At 40.2% G+C, this 18,173-nt stretch overlaps 2 protein-coding genes across 25 annotated transcripts in view; both read left to right on the forward strand.

Moving 5' to 3' along the window:
- KARS (lysyl-tRNA synthetase) lies at window positions 1-10,444 on the forward strand. The gene is made up of 14 exons (XM_026081103.1): window positions 1-77; window positions 601-751; window positions 957-1,122; window positions 1,542-1,635; window positions 1,905-2,091; window positions 2,274-2,399; window positions 5,111-5,230; window positions 5,481-5,643; window positions 5,764-5,937; window positions 6,648-6,733; window positions 7,428-7,513; window positions 7,828-7,954; window positions 9,791-9,934; window positions 10,325-10,444. The coding sequence occupies exons 1-14, from the start codon at window positions 1-3 to the stop codon at window positions 10,409-10,411; spliced, it is 1,788 nt and encodes a 595-aa protein (XP_025936888.1). The 3' UTR covers window positions 10,412-10,444.
- Window positions 10,363-18,173, forward strand: part of ADAT1 (adenosine deaminase, tRNA specific 1) — a 29,203-nt gene continuing 21,392 nt past the window's right edge. For 5 of the 24 annotated variants that reach the window (XR_003255937.1, XR_003255936.1, XR_003255938.1 and 2 more), the window contains exons 1-5: window positions 10,661-11,195; window positions 11,956-12,024; window positions 15,075-15,201; window positions 15,976-16,106; window positions 17,439-18,063. Coding sequence is in view for 13 of the 24 variants with exons in the window: in XM_026081093.1 (XP_025936878.1) it covers window positions 10,880-11,195; window positions 11,956-12,024; window positions 15,075-15,201; window positions 15,976-16,106; window positions 17,439-18,063 (1,268 nt within the window). In the remaining 11 variants the exon portion in view is untranslated. Of the gene's footprint in view, window positions 10,452-10,532; window positions 10,591-10,660; window positions 11,196-11,955; window positions 12,025-15,074; window positions 15,202-15,975; window positions 16,107-17,438; window positions 18,064-18,173 lie in introns of those variants that run through there. The other 19 variants (XR_003255935.1, XM_026081099.1, XM_026081094.1 and 16 more) reach the window with 12 other exon arrangements.

Raw genomic sequence — 18,173 nt, forward strand, 5'->3', positions numbered from 1 at the left:
ATGCTGGGCCCCGCCGCCGCGCGGCTGCTGGGCCGCGCCTGGAGGGCCGCGCCGCGGGCACTTCATGGCCAGAGCAGGTCGGTGCTTCGCGGTCTGGGCCCGGCCCGCCTCTTTCCTCACGAGGCCGGGGTCGGCGGGATCAGCCTCGGGGCTCCCGCGGGCCGCCTAGGCCGGGCCGGGCCGGGCCGCGAGGCCGCCTCGGGGACCCTGAGCAGCGCCTGTCTCCTCTCCTGGGAAGCTTGCCTGATCTCAGCGGCTTGCTACGCGGGGCTGTAGGGCCCTAATGCTTAAAGGGGGCTGCAGAGGATCTGTGGGCACACAGGCACGCCTCCCCAAGGCATGTTTCCACAGTGTTTGGTTTTAGCTTTCCCTGAGTGTTTATCTCTCCTAGGGGATGGAAGATTTTATTTTGATCCTAGGGGATCAAAGGCTTTATTTATTGTATTTAAGGAGAAGACGTACTTAAATATTATTTTGGCTTTTGGGTAGAGTAACAACAGGGTTACATATACGCTGAGCTTTTGGCAGAATCCTGTCAAGTGTTTCCATTTAGAAGTCTCAAAATTATCTGCTGCATCTGGTTTCCTCCTTTTTTTGCAGTGAGCTGAAGAGACGTTTAAAGGCAGAGAGAAAAATAGCTGAAAAAGAGGCAAAGCAGAAAGAGCAAAATGAAAAGCATTCAGATAAGTCTTCCTTGTCTCCTGACTCTGAGAATAACATTGGCACTGATGAGGAAAGCTTGGATCCAAATGTGAGCATCTGGCCCCCTGCTTATTACTACTCTGAGAATAAATGTTACTGACTTACATTTGATTTTTAGTCAAATTGAACTAAAGGGTTAAAAGGGGAGAGACCTCCATCTTCCTAAATTGGGACAGCTGTGTTTTAATTTTTAACTTGCAACATGTTTTCAGTCTCTAACAAAATCCTTTGGTTTTGTTTGTTTTTGGTGACAGCAATATTACAAGATCCGTAGCCATGCAGTCCAGCAGCTGAAGGGCACCGATGAAGATCCTTACCCCCACAAATTCCATGTAGACTTATCTCTCTCAGATTTTATAGAGAAGTACAGTCACCTGCAGCCAGGAGATCACCTGACTGACGTTACAGTGAGAGTGGCAGGTAAAGGTTATTCTGGGATATGGAAGGATGGTCTGTTGCTTTGTAAAGCCAAGTGCTAGCTGCTTTTAGAGATGGAGTGGTCTGTTTTCCAATTCTGCTGATGCCTTGTAACTCAGTCATGAAGCTAAGTCTGTAGCAGTGTTTGACTATTCAAGACAGGACCTTTCAGACTGAGTGGAGTATTACAACATCCCTGACAAGYGGGAGATCAGATTATGATTCGGGCTCCAGGACCCAATGTTCATATGACCTTTTGTGCAGTGGTATTAATTTTGAGGCTTTAACTGCTTCTCTTTGACAGTTAGTGATCAGTTCAGAGCTGACGATCCTTTGTCCAAATGACAATACCGTGGCTTTTGCCCTGTATGCTTTCTGTTAGGGACACATTTCCTGATGTCTTGTATACTTTTGGTATTTAGGTCGAATCCACGCAAAGCGTGCCTCTGGAGGGAAACTGATCTTCTATGATCTTCGAGGCGAAGGAGTCAAGTTGCAGGTCATGGCAAATTCCAGGTAAGTAGAATTATTCCTACTATCATTCTAAGCCAAATGATGCTCTTGGGCCTGGAGATCTGCATTTGGGCATCCTGTTCCTTCAACTCTTTAGCTAGGTTGGTCAGCTAAGGATTGGCATAGGCAGCCAGGTAGTGTTGTATTAGGATGTTGTGGTTGGCATCCCTCTTAGATATTTGTTAAAGGATTTGGTCTGGGGAGAGACTTGCAGGACAGTGTGGAAAGTTGAACTGCAAACAAAGCTGCTTAAATTGTTACTGTAATTACAGGCTCTACAAGTCGGAGGAAGAATACTTCCGTATTAACAACAAGCTGCGTCGTGGGGACATTATTGGTGTACAGGGGAATCCTGGGAAAACAAAGAAAGGGGAACTGAGTATTATTCCTTATGAAATAACTTTGTTGTCTCCATGCCTGCACATGTTGCCTCATCTTCACTTTGGCCTCAAAGATAAGGTAGCTGTCACACCTATTGCTCTTGGAGGCTCTTTGAGAGAAGGTCTGAAGGGGATGACCTTTTGTATCTGCTGATGGTATCAGTGCATTAGTCTTGCTTTGTTCTTGGGKTTTTTTTTTGTTTTTTTTCCTTTGGCAATACATTTTGTTTAGGTTTTTCTAAAAGTATTTATTCTTTTCAGGAAACTAGGTATCGTCAGAGATACTTGGATTTAATTCTTAATGATTATGTGAGGCAGAAATTCATAACCCGTGCAAAGATCATTACATATATTCGGAGCTTTCTAGATGAGTTGGGCTTTCTTGAGGTAAGGCTTCATGGTTTGTTTCTCTCCATCTACCAGATATTTTTGGAGCTCTCAGCTTCAAAGCTACCTCATATTCAGGCTCATACGCAAAATGTGTACAGAAGTGAGAATAATGACCTCAGTGCGGCATATTTTACCGGTTTTACACAACAGGAACTATTCCTTTGTTCTCCTTTTAGAGTTAAGACTATTCCTGAGGTGTTAGTATGTGATTCAGAGAACTTTTATCAAGGTAGCACTTTAAACTRTTGAAGCCCGTTCCTTATTTCAATAATTTAAGGTGTAAAATAACATCTTTGAAACTGCATTTTGCTTCTGGAGGTAAATGCAGGTATTATTTCATGCAAGTAAAATTGATTCTATCTTAAGATCTATTGGAGAGTAGTATATTAGAAAAAAATACCAGCTGTGCTCTGTTGCATCCAAATTCTTCATTGAGCTTTATGTTATGATCTGTTTGCTAACTGTAATGTAGTTTGTTTACAAGTGTTTACCAACTGAATCTGCAGAAACTGCCAGTGGAGTTGTTTGAAAGCAGTGAGAGGATGTAGCAGTCCAAATCTGTGCAGTGTCTTTACTGTCTTATATGGATTGACTTTAATAGGTTTCTTTGGTTGTTTACTTTTTCAAAACAGTCTTAATCTAGTACTTAAAGATTTTACTGCTCCAGTTATAACTTGATCCAGAGGAACCGTTAGAGTCCTTTTCGGTTTATATGAAGTGTGAACTTGCCATTGGAATAGTGGAGTAAGTTACTTATGCCTGGTGAGCATGTTGGGAATAAAATACAAGGCAGAGGAATTGGGGAATGGCCTATCGTACGGCAGAGTGCAATTGGAAGATACATGAGCCACTGCTGAATCATACCAGTGTTCCACATAGCATGGTATAGTGTCATGGCAGAGACAGATACTAGCTTGGATTGGAAAAAATATAGCTAAATCATAATAGGTATGATACTGTGCTCTTCAGCTTATTGTCAGGGCTCATTAGTTTGGTATCAGCTCCTTGCTCATGAGTTAAACTCAGTTTCTGATTCCAGCACTGTCCGGGATGCTGACTGCTTTTTGTTCTCTACAGTTCAGCTTGTTATACAGTGTGGATCTGTCTGGAGAATCACAGTAATTCAAAATACTTTTTCAGGGAGCTATATTAATTCATATTCTACAAAGTTTCTCCTCTTTCTCAAGGTCTAGATTTGCTCTTGTTCTTGTTTTATCACTCATTGACTTCTGTTTTTGTCCTGACCTTTGTTCTTTCACAGGAGTCCTGAGTCTCCTCCTAATTCATAGAAGGCTTCCTATTCTGCACCACTTTAAGTAGTTCTGTTGTGAATTGTGAAATATTTGTTTTCATGATCCTGGGTTAGTAACAGAAGATTAATTCTGGTTGATGCCAAGAGGCATTTCAAATGTAAGGACAGGCAGCCTGAAGTTCTTTGTGCTAATGGTGGTGAAAGCCAAGCTGGTTTGTCAGCACAGCAGTTTAAAACAGGCATCTGCTGCAGAATCAATTAGAAAATTGTCCTCACTTGGGCAGAGGAAAGGAGCAGATGGTTGTTCTGTTTGACCACCTCCACCAGCCCTCTTCAGTAGAGTAGATCATCACCCAAGGTTTGCGTCGTAAATCATTCTGCTGCTCCATTTTTTCCATCATTCATAGCTGCTTTCTCTTTATTTTGTCTGTGTGCCTGGCAGGTGGTTCTTGCCCTGGGGATTTTAGTCTGTATTTGATACTGGCCTCAAGGCTGTTTCTCGTGTAGTTGATAGTGTATATTGCCTGAGCCATAACTGCACATCTTTTAAACAGATAAGGAAACGCAGTTTGYGTGAAAGTAAATTTGTAACAATTTTTCTGGAGCTGCAGCCTGCAGTAAAATGATTTTTTTTTTTTAACTTGAATTTGCATATCTTTTCATAAATTAATTCAGTTGGGCTCTGGAATTCCATATGTGTGTGTGTGTGTGTGTATATATATATGTGTGTGTGTGTATATATACATACAAAATAAGCAAATGCTTGTTTTTATGTGAAGTGAACATGTTCTTGTATGCCTACATTCCCCTCTCCCCCAAATATTTTTGAATGCTCCACATTTAAAGACCTTAGTCTTAATTTTTTATTACTTTTTGTTACAAAAACAGTATTATTTAAGTTGCTCAGGTTTTGCAAAGTTTGCAGTAGCCACAGCATTTCATTTCTTTCAGTGTTACCATTTTTTTTGTTGAGACTATCCTAAAGAATTTACAATGTGAGCAATGATTTGGAAAAGATACTAAGAAAGTTTGGTATTTCTTGTAAGTCTTATGAAAGAGCTCTCTATCTTACCAAGTCGATTTTCTGCAATACAGATAGATGATTTTGTGACAATGCCACAGTCCGGGTCCTGGCTTATTGCCCAACAGATTCACATTTATAATAAGTATGAATGATTCTTGATAGCAACAAATAGCTTAAGCAGCCTGTCTTTATTGACTGCATGGGAGGAATGCCCTTTATTTCAGAACTGTTTTCATTTACTGGAATGTCAAATAATAAATGAAATACAGAGATTTTTTTTCATCAAAGCCAGCTGTGGTTTGTTGTTCGTTTTAGAGTTCTGCTGTGGAAACGGAAATACCCTAAGGACTAAAGCAGAGCATGCACTTGAGTTAGGAACCTGGTAATACTTATGCCAGTGTTACATTCATTTTTGTTGTTACTATTTTTCAGATTGAAACTCCTATGATGAATGTAATTCCAGGTGGGGCTGTGGCTAAACCTTTCATCACATACCACAATGAGCTGGATATGAATTTATATATGAGAATTGCTCCAGAGCTTTATCATAAGGTAAAATACAAGCCCCTCATGGCCAAACTCTATATTCTCCAAGCTGTTCTTCCTCATTMTAAAAAAGTAAATATAACTGAAGTGAGGATTATTTTTGAAGAATAGTTGACTCATTGTATTGGAGAAAACAAAATGTGTCTTGAATGAGAATCACTAGGTCTTGTTGTCTATGTTGACAGTTATACTTGCTGAGCTTTCTTTCATTCTTTTGAAAAAGTTAGTGTTTTTACTAGAATTTCCTTTTGTTTAGATGTTGGTGGTTGGAGGCATGGACAGAGTATACGAAATTGGGCGTCAGTTCCGCAATGAAGGAATTGATTTGACTCACAATCCTGAGTTCACAACTTGTGAATTCTATATGGCTTATGCGGACTACCATGACCTGATGGAAATTACAGAGAAGTTGCTTTCAGGTGATGTATGCAATATTAAGTAAAAMAAACAAACAAAAAAAAAAAGAGTAAGAATCTTCAAGAGGAATTGCATGTTATGTGGCTTGATGTTGTTTTCTAAACTTCAGTTTCCTCTTGTAGGGATGGTGAAGCATGTTACTGGAAGTTACAAGATTGCTTATCATCCAGATGGTCAAGATGGACAGACCTACGAGATAGATTTTACTCCTCCTTTTCGGCGCATTAGCATGGTGTATGAACTGGAAAAGGTCCTGGGAGTGAAATTTCCATCAGCTGATTGTTTTGAAACTGAAGGTTAGATGCTGAGAATGAAGATGCTTTAATTCCTCCTTAACATGAGGAGGGTAAATACCTCAGGTTCTCCATCTGCAGTCTGTCAGCTATTCTTTTGAGGTGGTGGTAATACATGAGTTTGCTTTTTGCTGATTCTGTCTGTTATCTGGGATTCCAGAAAGAAGTCTTTGTGCTTTGTAGTCTTTGGCAAGATCTGACTCTTTTGCTTCTCCCTTTCTTGAGTATAAATGATGCTGTTGTAGTTACCCAGGAGATGACATTTGTGGAGCTCTTGCTGAAGAGACTCAGTTTTTTATTTCTCATTTCTTCTGTCCTTAGTGCAGCTTAGTCTCCGTGCCTGTGATTGCAGGATAGGATTATTTTGGTCTTTCTTCAAAATGTGTGTATCTCCTATTTTATCCCTGGAATCTAGAGCCGTAAGGGAACACGTTCATATGCTTTTTAGTGATTTTGTGCTAATAAACTCTAGCAGTCATGATGTGGGATTATGTATAACTGTTGCACAACTCTCTGAAATAACTTATATTTTAGTGTAAATTGATAGAAACAAACACCCCTTTTCTAGATTGAAACTGATACTTGAATTAACGTTTTCCACAGTGTATACTGTTAAAATCTTCAGAGTCACTCTAAGATGTGTTGAAGGATGCAGAAATAAAAGACATGGCTGTCTGGGTGGCTTTTCTAATTTCTGTTTACAACAATTCCAGAAACTCGCAGGTTCTTTGATGACCTTTGCATGGAGAGAAATGTTGAGTGCCCACCCCCCAGGACAACAGCCAGGCTTCTTGACAAGGTAAGTAAAGGTGGTGTTTTCATAATCTTAAGGTGTTTGGGGATCTATCTGTATGACTAAAGTTCATACAGAGCAAAAGCTTAGCTGTATGTGGGAAACTGCACTGAAATACAGTTAAACTCTTTCTGTATCAAAGGGAGAAAACTTGCTATGTCAAAATCTTTTCCCTGTTGTCTACAGCAGAATGTAGTGATATGTACTGATGCATGCTTAATGCCAGCCCTAGAGGATTTTAGTTTGATAAATAGTCTCTTGTGCCTAAGATGGATCTATTTATCTCACGTCAGTTTTGTCAGTGAGATCTGTGCATTTGTATGTACCTTATCGAACTGGTAGGCTTACCACTTAATACTCAGATCAACTGCATTAAGTCTTTTTCTTTCGACCCCAAATATTGCCTGATAGCTGGGTTTTTGCTGCTTTCTCTGTTGACTCTGTCACAATGTCCAAATTAAAAATTAAATTACTTTTTTTTTTATATACAGTGTGCGCTATGTCACTTTTCTTGTCCAACTTGGACACACGTTCTCTGTTAATGAAGATATTATCATGATTAGGCATTATTAGTTGGGAAACATTTCACTTCTACAGTACCTTCTTCAGTACCGAAGGGAGGGAAGTAGGATGTTTGGGGTGGGCGATGCTACTAAAGTGTCATTGTACTCTACCTATCTGTTCTGTTTTGTCTTCCCAGTTAGTTGGTGAATTTCTGGAAGTCACTTGTATCAACCCAACATTCATCTGTGACCACCCACAGATCATGAGTCCTCTAGCCAAATGGTAAGTATCAGACACAGTCATGATGTAACTCACTTTAACCCCTCTATTCCTACTTTATAAAAAAGGTCCCATATGTGAAAATGGAGGTTTTGATGTTGTATAATGGTTTGTGAGTTCTGCCACCAACCCAGATAGATATTGGTTCCTTAGCTGTGAAACCCATCTTCCAGAGAAGTGCACCGATGCTCAGTAGTGGGAAGTGCTGACAGCTGTTACTGCCAGTGTGGGCCATCTTCATGAAGTAATGTATGCTCTCTTTTGCTTCTGTAAAGCTGTTCATTTTAAGGTGTGGTTGATTTGTCTTCTTGATATAGGCATCGCTCTCATCCAGGACTGACAGAACGCTTTGAACTCTTTGTGATGAAGAAGGAAGTGTGCAATGCGTACACAGAACTGAATGATCCTTTTCGGCAGCGGCAGCTTTTTGAGGATCAAGCCAAGGTAGGGTGTGTGGATGATAGTGAATCAACAATTTAGGCACATAAGCAAATAATATTTCCTGTGTCTATTCCACATCTGTTGTTAGTCCCTACTGCTGAAAAGGGCTGTTAATAATTTGAGCAAGTGTTTCTCACTTAAGTGAAAGCCTGTCATTAAAACTTTACTAGGTTTTAAAAGTTAATTCCTTTTGAAAGAATTTCTCTGAGGTAAACAAGTCTAAACTCCATGGTTGGTTAGTTTTTTAGTAGGGATACTATGTTTTCGAATATTTCCTCCTTTTATTCTACCTGAAGTGCCAATCCGAAAAAAATCAGATGTGCAAAATGTTTCCTGTCCTCTTCAGGTTGACAGTGAGTTATTTTTCTGCAATTAAGCTATTATGTAATCATACAACATTATACTCTTCTAGCTTATTAAATGAATTTCTGTGTCCAGTGAGAGTTTTAATGATGCATAAAAAATAATCTAATTTCCAGAACTGAGCTATTATTATTTTAAAGTGGCTCACAGAATAGACCTGCAGACTCTYTGGAAATTATTCAGCCTGCAAATTTATATGACTAGGTTTCTGTAGGTAAGCCTAAGAAAGGAGGGACTCAAACTAATTTTGTTATATTAGTTATGTATACATGCACGCACACTCATTTAATGGAGGTTAGATGATGCCATCTGCAGAAACAGAGTACCTGTTCTTTCTAATCTAAATATGGCTTCACACTATCTGAGAGGATTAAACGGTGGTCTAAATCAGGAAAATATAGGTATGTTAACTAATTCACATGTTAGGAAACTTCAAAATGTTAAGTCAGCATGAAATAATATTTTAGATATCTTTCCCCTTTGGTCTGTGTGCATGTGTGTACATATATATTTTTATATATATGTTTGCTGCCGTTTTCTTACAAGCTTCTGGCCAGTGTTTGCAGATATGTGATTATGGGTATTGATTGAAAATTTGCCTGAAAAATTAATGTTAAGTTGGAAACTGAGATGAATGGTGGCAGTTCACATTTCAATATTTCAGACTCAGGCAGAAAAATGTCTTTATTTAACAGTCTTTATTGAAACTGCCTGAGCCAAAATGTTTTGCAGTTTCAACACTTACACTTGACGCTTTCTAAATTTGAGAGAGTTGGCTTGTCTGTATTTTTATTACTATCACTTTCACCATTTGGAGGCTGTCACTGTCAAATTATGTAAGAAGTATGAGTTACCATCTCAGTATTGCTTTTCCAAATCTTTTTACTTGAGGAAAAAAGATGCCAAAACTTTGTTTCATGGAGCAATTACTGATGATTCACATGATTTGGTCCATATTTGTTTCTGTAAATGTTAAGGGAGAAGGATTGCAGGCGATAAAGAACCTCAAAAGCCTTTGAAAGCAATGTATTTACTTCCACTGTGGTCTGTTGCCACACAGGTGGTTGAAGTCCAAAGACAGACATGGCCCTACAGATAGCTTTTACCAAAGTGAAGGGGTTGGACCTTTGTCTAGAAAGCAAACTCCTAGATCAGAAAGGAATCGACATAGCAGGCATAGATGGGAAAGTTTCAGTAGAACATGTGGAAAACTGCAGATCAGATAGAGAGCAAGAAGAGGGTTTGCCAACCTAGATTTAGTGTTGGAAGCACCCATACAAGTGGCCTCCAGAATTCTCCAGGTGGTGAGATTGTTTAATCTGTTATCTGCTTATGTGGCTATATAGAAGAGCCTTGCTTTTATCAGTTACCTGGCTCCTACAAGAATAAATGTTCATCCTTTTTTGGTAGGCGTTAGTAGAAGTAGTATTTCTAGCTCTGTATGAACCCTTTTAAACTGCTTATTTTCTTATTTAGGCTAAAGCTGCAGGTGATGATGAAGCCATGTTTATTGATGAGAACTTTTGCGTCGCACTGGAGTATGGTCTTCCCCCTACAGCTGGCTGGGGCATGGGGATTGATCGCCTCACCATGTTCCTTACAGATTCCAATAACATCAAGGTAAATGTTAGAAATGGCAGCACCTACTGATGGTTTTGTCAGAGAACCGGAATGAGATTCTGCAAAGTAGGCCTCATCTAACAAAACAAAAGTAACAGATAATATAGCTGTTCGAAWTTTTTTTAAGGCTAAGAGTTCCACCTCAGAAAAGCTTTTATTTGTTGCACTTGTTGAGAACTATCACCAGATTCTACAGCTGCCATGTGGTTGGCAGGCACGTACCTCACTGGGTACATTAAGCATGAGTTGAGCTCTCTGCAGTAGTTGTCCTCTACCCTGTGGCCGTGCTCTGCACGGTGGAGCATGCCCCCCCCCTCGGGGCGCTTGCTCCCTGGGCCCTGAGGGCGGTGGGGTGGATCTGGTGCCCGCTGACAGTGTCCCTCTTCGCAGGAGGTGCTGCTCTTCCCCGCCATGAAGCCGGAGGACACCAAGAGGGAGGCGCCTCGCGACCCGCCTGCCGAGGGCACCTCTGTGTGACGGCCGTGAATAAACGCAGCGCGCTCTGCCGCCCGCTTGTGTCCGTGTCTCTGTGCGCCTGCGCGAGAGCTACCACACCGGGCGCGCGGGGGCTGCCGGGCGGCGCCTGCGCGCCGAGCGGGGTGGCCCGCGGCGCTTCCGGCGCGGCCGGCCGAGGCACGGGGCGCCGTTAGCAGGGGGTAGGGGCCCGTGCCAGGGCGCCGCGAAGGGCGGGGGGGGCGGCCCGCGGGGAGGGGCGACCGAGGCGGCGGCGGCCCGGAGGCCCCGATGACGCCAGGCAKCCCAGGCCCCCTTCGCAGCGGGGCTGTGCGGGKCAGTGGTATGTGGTGGGACCCTGCGGGGCACAGCGAGCCCGTCCGCTGCTGGCCTGCGCAGGCTCCARCATTGTTGCTTCTTCTAGTGATTCGGGGAAAAAATTAAGACTTTTTCGTGCATATGACATAGTTCTGATAAATAATCCTGAAAGAGATGATGCAAGTGGGCCTTGGATATTGGGATCTGGTACAGGAATGTGTCATGCAGAACAGGGTGGTAGGGATGGAAGGGACTGGGGATGTTAATCCGTGTGGTAATGGCATTCAATTATGTTCCAAAGCTGCCCTTGCACCAGGAGTGATGTGGTCAGCTGATGAAATTGCTGAGCTGTGTTACATACATTATAGTACCAGACTTCCTAAGCAGGGGAAACCAGATCCAAACAGGGAATGGACTTTACTGGCAGCTGTTGTGAAAGTGGAGTCAGCAACTCAAAGAGAGGTTCATGCTAGTCCAGGGATCCCACAGGGTAAGAGGAGTTGTATTTTGTCGGTAGGGGGTCTCTCCCTGACTCACATTTCCCCCCCCCCCCCAAGATGCCTTTAAAAAAAATAAAAATCCCTCCTGTCTTATTTCTCTCCTTTCCCAAATAATTTGCAGTCTGTGGTCATAAGAGCTTTTTGTAGTTTCTGTCTGAAAAAAGATGGCTATAGTAAAATCCTTCTCTTCCCAGGCTCTAACTAAGAAGGTAAAAGCTTGCATTTGGCTGCTCAGTAAGAGATGAAAGCCTAGGCAGGACCTGAATTCCTAATGTAAAGCCCTGCAAAAGCGTGTTCAGATGTTATTCATTAGAATCCTAGAAAGCTCTCAGTTCAGTTGCCTTTAACAGACTACATTAGAGCATTGTGTGTTTGTGTTAATTTTCCCCTCCTTTTCCTTTTGCCTAATTGGTGTTTCCATATTGTCATGCAGATTTTATCCTGTGCTGTTTTCCTGCTGTTTTACATCTTTGAGGAATCCTCTGTCAGTGTTCACTAGCTGCCTGGCATATGATGCCTGTGTTAGGATTCCTGCTGGGGAAAGTTAGACTATCCTTAGCACTGTTGCTGTACCCACTATGTTCAATTCTCCAACTGATACTATGTCTTCCGTCTGGAACGTGTCTCATTGCCTGTCTCACTGTACCTTGCCTCCTACGCGATATTCTATGTGCTTTCTTACCAAAATGGCTGTATGAGTGTGATGCTTCTGGTGATAGTTTGTTCAGTTAATGTTGTTTCCTTTTTTAGTAAACAAGGAAGTTGTTGCTATGGGGACTGGAACAAAATGTATCGGTCAAAACAAAATGAGAAAAACAGGTAAGCATGGTGGAAAATCCAAGAACTGAATACTTATTCTAGCTTCTTTCTTGCTGATGTCATAGAATCGATTAATAATGTCCATGGCATTGAGTTCAGTCTTTTAGAGGGAAGCCAAAAGTGTAAGGCAAACCTCACACCTGGCAAGTAAAGAGCATCTTAGGCAGCCAAAATGGCTCCTCTGTTTGCTACACTTGCTGCCTTAAAGGTAAATAAACTTTTTATATGTGGAAACATGTAATTTAGACCCTGAGTCTGCATACCCACRTGTTTCCTAGATAAAAGCAAAACAAACATAACCAAAATAATTGCGCTTAGTCACCTCTTCTGCTCTAGTTTTATTGTAGTCTGGTGCAGAATATACTACCATAATGTTAGTGTAGGGGTGATACTAGAAAGGTGGTAGTAGGGTCTTTTGCCATATATTCTGAAGTTAGGTAATACAAGTATTTGTATAATAAGTATATGAGATAGATATGTAACTTTCCACAGCTATCGATTCTTACTATTTATTATAGGACTTTCTTTGCTCTGCATTTTTTTTTTTTTTTTTTAAGTCAGATTGTACCTGTTTCAGCTCCTTAGAGAGAGGAGAAGCCATAGTAATTCATGTTGAAAAGTGACTAGGAGGAAAAATATTCATGAATATGTTGATACTGGGCTTTCTACCTTCCTTAGAGTTCAGAGGAGAAATAGAGCAAGATGGAGAATTGATTTTGCACGTCAGTGACAAGCTGTTTTGTGTTTCGTATAATGTACTTAATATCCAAATGAATTTGCAGAGCAAAAGAGAAGAAAATAAATCTTGTTTCTTAGATTTCTATGGATGTTTCTTGCAACTAAGCCATCTTAGAACAGTAGTAGTACAGACATTTTCCTGGCTGATTTAGGAAAATGGAGATTGAACTGTTGCACTATTTGAAATCTGAGTATTAAGAATCAGAGAAGAAATTTATCCAGAAAAGAACTAGTTCTTCTCTCTGTTATGTCCTCCTCTCTATTATGTCTTCAGTGGTCATAAACTTAAAAAAAATTTTTTCAATTATGTTACATTCATTTATTTTTAAATTAAACTTGGATAATCTTTGGTTGGTGATGTTAGTGAAGCTATCTGTTAGAAAACATGCAAAGCTTTTTATACTGAAAATATCCATCACATATTAGATGTGACTGAGATATTCATATTGTTATATGAAGATTCATAGTATTGTGCTACTGTGGGAAATTTTAGTAAATTGCAGTGATGAAAATATATGTGATAGTGTTGGAGGGCTTTTTTATTTAGAAAAGCTTTGGTGCTTTGTAACAAAGTGGATATTAGAAGTCAATATATTGCATGAATGTATATCGGCAATAAATATACTAGGAAGATGCAAGTGCGAGGAAGTCATTTAGTCTTCGTCAAGAAAAATACTAAAATTCACATGGCAGATATTCTTTTCCTTGTGAGAAATTGTGAGGTACTTCTGTAGCTTCAACTGATGTATTTTTAGAAGCACTGAAAGAGAAGTAAATGCAATAAATAATGCAGCAAATTGCCAGGTCCRTAGGTAGGTTTAACAGTTGCCCAGGAAGAAGTAGTTGATTTGCAAGCCAAGAATACAGAATTTTTCATTAGGGGTGGCTACTCTTCCAAAAGATAGGAAGGCAGTAAATGCATTAGCCATATTTTATTGTGAAGGCTCTAAGAGTGATCTGGAGAATTACCCTGGTGAGCAGTTTGGCACATTCATTTTCATTAAAGGCCTAGAAGAAAAGGCTGTATAATGTCCGATTAGAGAGGCTTGGTTTCTTAGAGCAATCTTTTACAGTCTTTAGCATGTCAGTAAAGTAGAAAGTAAAGTAATTCATGTAAGCTTTCAGGAGGCTTTGATGATAACCCTTTTAAGTTGCACCTGACAAAGTGGACTGAGAGACAGACTATTGTCTTTGATCAAGAGCATGAGAGGCAGAAAGAGAGAATTATTAAAGGATTGATGTTACCATGGCAAAAAATTCTGAACTAGCTCCGGTTCTTACTTTGCCTTAGAAAGGGGATAATACCGGGGTGGAAAAACTTGCAGATGTTGTAGCACATCTAAGTTAATCAGAGTTGGAAAAAAGTAAGAAAAAATATAAAGAAAGTTAATGTTTAAAAAGACCTAGTAGCGTGCTCTAAAGCAGAAAATCTCCACCACTGGTATCTCCCACAAGCATTAAATTAACTATATGGATTTGTGATGGTCAGCATTGGCTTATGCAGCCAAAATATCTCCTTGGCAGCTGATTGGGGATTAAATGAAACCTCAAAATGTAGGCTGCATGGGTAGTGCACCAAAAAGATGCCTTTATATAAATCGGTAGCCCCACTTATCTGGATGCAGGGTGCTATTTTAGTTCCACTTGCCTTACTAGGGTTATTATTGAACAGGTAAGGGGTTTAAGAGACTATGTGAATGATTGTGGACCTAGAAAAACTTGTGGAGAAGATTAAAAAGTTCAGGAATTGTGGCTTAAGGAGGAGATGTATCTTTATTGCATGACCTTTTATTTTGAAGTAGCACCTGGCTTACAGCTTCTGTCCTATTCCTTTAGGTACAGGGACAGGCAGACACTCCAGGAAGTTTAGAGATACAGTATATGAACCTGATAGAAATCAGTATCACACAAAATGTAGTTTAAATCGTAGGTTTTGGTGCAACAATAAGTTTTGACCAAAAATTTAACAAACACTTGAAAATCATTGGATGTCATGCTTATGCTGAGAATATCAAGAGTTACTGTTAAAAACAAGTGTCAGGAAGATAATCGAAGGAAACCTGTGTTTACTCACCTCAAAGGATTTCAGATTTCAGAAGATTTAAAATTTAGTATTTAAATGAGTCTCTGACTTACTGAGGGAATGAGGACTTGTATTCTTTGGTATAGACTTTTGACCTCCTTTTGTGATGATTGAAAGTCTAAGTATCTTGGAATAGCCCAGCTGTTTTACCTAACCTAATCAATGCTAAACCTTCAAATGCTGGCAAATCTGGAGGCGCTTGTGACCTGTCTGTTAAACTCTGTTCTAGCTGTAGTGTTTGCTTTGTTCGTCTCCTCTTCAGTAATGGTCTGGCATTGTTCTCATTTGGATGTTGCTGTAGGGGACATTCTGAATGACAGTCACGCTGAAATTGTGGCCAAGAGGAGCTTCCAGAGGTGAGGCATGAAGTCCGTGTGCTGTTATTCAATGCCACTTGAAGTTGTTTGTCATGCTGAGAATGCTTTTGACCCGTATCTGAAATAGCCAGATTTTGTAGCTTCAGGGGTGAGAAGGTAATGAAAGAGACTGTATTAGCTCTATGTAGGCAACTCTTCTTTGCTCCTTCTATTGGCAGGAGATTAACCTCATTTTTACAAGTCTGGTTAGTCTTTTAGGGCCCTTTCACAAAAGTTTTTTCATCCTCATTATTGTAGAGTCTCTATATGAAGAAACGGGATGTGATTTCATGTGACATCAATGGTGGTCTGATGGCTAGATGTCAAAAATGGTAGCCTTTTTACAGTTTCCCACATACCAAGCCTATTGTTCACAAGGGATAAACTGTCTCAAGGAGATAAACTGGCAGTATAATAATACTACAAAAACAAGGGATAAAGTTTCTGCAGTTTGACACTGCTAAACTGGTTCTCACAGAATTAGATGAGTGGCAGTGTTGGTAAAAAGTACAGATGGAAAGGGGGAACCTTGGATCTACAAATTGAGGAGGTGGCTAACTCTTCTGAATCCAACACTTAGAGGTCTTCTGTTAAGCTTCTGATCACTGATCCACTGATTGTGGAGTGTGTTGGATCACATCTGTCTATAGAAGTTTGGGTTCATTTGGGTTCCTTTACCAGAAATGAACAAGCGCTAGTGGGCATCTAAATTTTATTGTTTTTGCTTGCACCACAAATTAAGCATGCGATTCTTGTAAACTTTTTGCCCAACAGGTATCTTCTCCATCAGATGTGGCTGGCAGCTTCTTACCAGCAATGCAGTATCTTCATTCCAGGAACCGAAAATGGAAAATGGAAGCTCAAACCAAATATCATATTTATTTTCTTCTCCAGTCATACCCCATGTGAGTACACTTGAGAAATAATTTCAAAGAAGAAATATTGGAAGTAAACCAAGAAGAAAATTGGAACAAACCAATTTCATGGTTCCCTCTTATGGAATCTTTTCTGCCCCTTACCTTTCTTTGGTCTCTCTGGAGTGAGTGAGGCAGTAACTCATGTCATCAGTATGTGCCCTAAGAAGTATTTGACCTGTCTTCCAGAGATATTTGGCATTTTGTCTAACTGGATGTGAGCCATCAGAAATCAGTAAACAGAATATTCTACTTATTAGAGTGGAATGTTTCAGTTTCTTTTTAAACAGGAATGGGTATCATTTTCAGAAACTACCATACCTATCAGAGGCCCTGTTATATTTCCTGGTTGCTTTGCTTTAAATGCTGTTTCCCTGGATTCTAATTTTAATGAAAATCATTGACATTTACCTCTGTTCCTAAAACTTCTTATGGAATGAAATGCAACTTTTTGTCTTGCTATAGCAAGCACTTACTCCTTGGGTCTTAAAAAACCAACCAACAAACAAAAAAAACACATGTAAGAATGTGACTTCCGAGTATACCAGCTTATCAGATGTCTTGATGTTACCACATTCTTACCAGTATGTTCTTTTTCAGCAGCTAGTCTGTTACCAGAGCAAAGTAGTCTTAAGTATTCTCAAAATATGCCTGATCAATGCTTCATGCAGTACAAGTCTTTCAATAAGTCACACAGTTGCTTATACCTTTTCACAGTGTTAATTACATTGCTGGAGTTAGCTATGATGGTTTTCTTCATTAATGCAAATAAAAATATAGACTCTACAGCCTCAAGTTTAATAGCAAGAACATAACCCTGACTACCTTTTCTTTCCATTTCTGTCAGGATATGTTTGATTTGAACTCAGCCTTCAAATTTTGTTTCTGAGCTTGTTTTAGTGGCCTAGATTAAAGCTTCCATCCTGATTTGATAGGGTTTGCGTTAATTATTCTTTTGGGATTGACATTGTTTAACTGGATCAAGCTAATTTTACTTTGAGTCTTCAGCACTGCTTGTGGTCTGTCAAACCACTTTGGAACTTTTCTATTTATAATTTTAATTTTAAATTTTGCTGTTGAAATTATTTCTTCTTTTACAGAATGCAAGAGCTTGAAATTCAATATATATTGTCTCAAATCTCACCTAAGTGTGATTCGTCATTGTACAGGGCCGTGTTGTTTGAAGAGTTTGTTCTTATATCTACATTTTCTTGAGCACAAATCTRTGAAAACCAGTGGTAGCTGTAGTATTACTGGCATGATGATTTTCAGTCATCTGAGACACATTCTTGCCCAGCTTAGATGTAACTTCTTTTGTTCTAGGTGGAGATGCCTCTATTATTCCAATGAGTGAACCAGAGAACCAGCCTTCTAAGCCGGTAATTGGAGAAGATACAGATGGGCCATCAGCAAAGCGTAGTAGAAACAATGATCATTTGGATTCAGAAGATAAAAGGATATTAGAGGAAGTGGCAAGTAATCCTATAATCAAGAGAATGAAGACTGTTAATGATTGTTTTCCTGTGATCACTGAAGACCTAGCTGCTCAGCAAGTATCTGGGAAACAAGCAAGTTTAGAAGACAACACAGATCCAAAGAGCTTTGAATATTCTGCAGAGATGCAAAGAGCTGATAAGGATGCTGGCCTAGGCAGAGCCAAGGTGGTCGATGTTTATAGAACTGGAGCAAAGTGTGTACCTGGAGAGTTAGGTGACGCCCAAAAACCTGGGATAGAGTATCACTGTGTGGGATTATTACGAGTGAAGCCAGGTCGTGGGGACAGAACATGCTCCATGTCCTGCAGCGATAAACTAGCTCGCTGGAATGTACTAGGGTGTCAAGGAGCTCTTCTGATGCATTTCTTGCAGTATCCAGTGTATCTGTCAGCAATTGTAGTGGGGAAGTGTCCATATAGCCAAGAAGCTATGCGAAGAGCGATTATTGAAAGGTAAGTGATCCCCTTTGAAAATCAGGTGGTACGTACAGAGACTGAGTTATGGAAGACATCATCTGTCACACAAATAGCAGGACTTTGCACYAAAGTCATTTGCAGAAAAT

This window comes from Apteryx rowi, unplaced genomic scaffold (assembly GCF_003343035.1).
Source record: "Apteryx rowi isolate R43461 unplaced genomic scaffold, aptRow1 scaffold_537, whole genome shotgun sequence".
Taxonomy (NCBI): domain Eukaryota; kingdom Metazoa; phylum Chordata; class Aves; order Apterygiformes; family Apterygidae; genus Apteryx; species Apteryx rowi.

Excerpts from the sequence above, each read along its gene's own strand:
- KARS (XM_026081103.1), top strand. The coding sequence starts at position 1 with ATGCTGGGCCCCGCCGCCGCGCGGCTGCTGGGCCGCGCCTGGAGGGCC. Across the intron at positions 1,636-1,904 it reads CAGGTCATGGCAAATTCCAG|GCTCTACAAGTCGGAGGAAG; the intron begins GTAAGTAGAATT and ends CTGTAATTACAG. Across the intron at positions 5,938-6,647 it reads TGATTGTTTTGAAACTGAAG|AAACTCGCAGGTTCTTTGAT; the intron begins GTTAGATGCTGA and ends CAACAATTCCAG.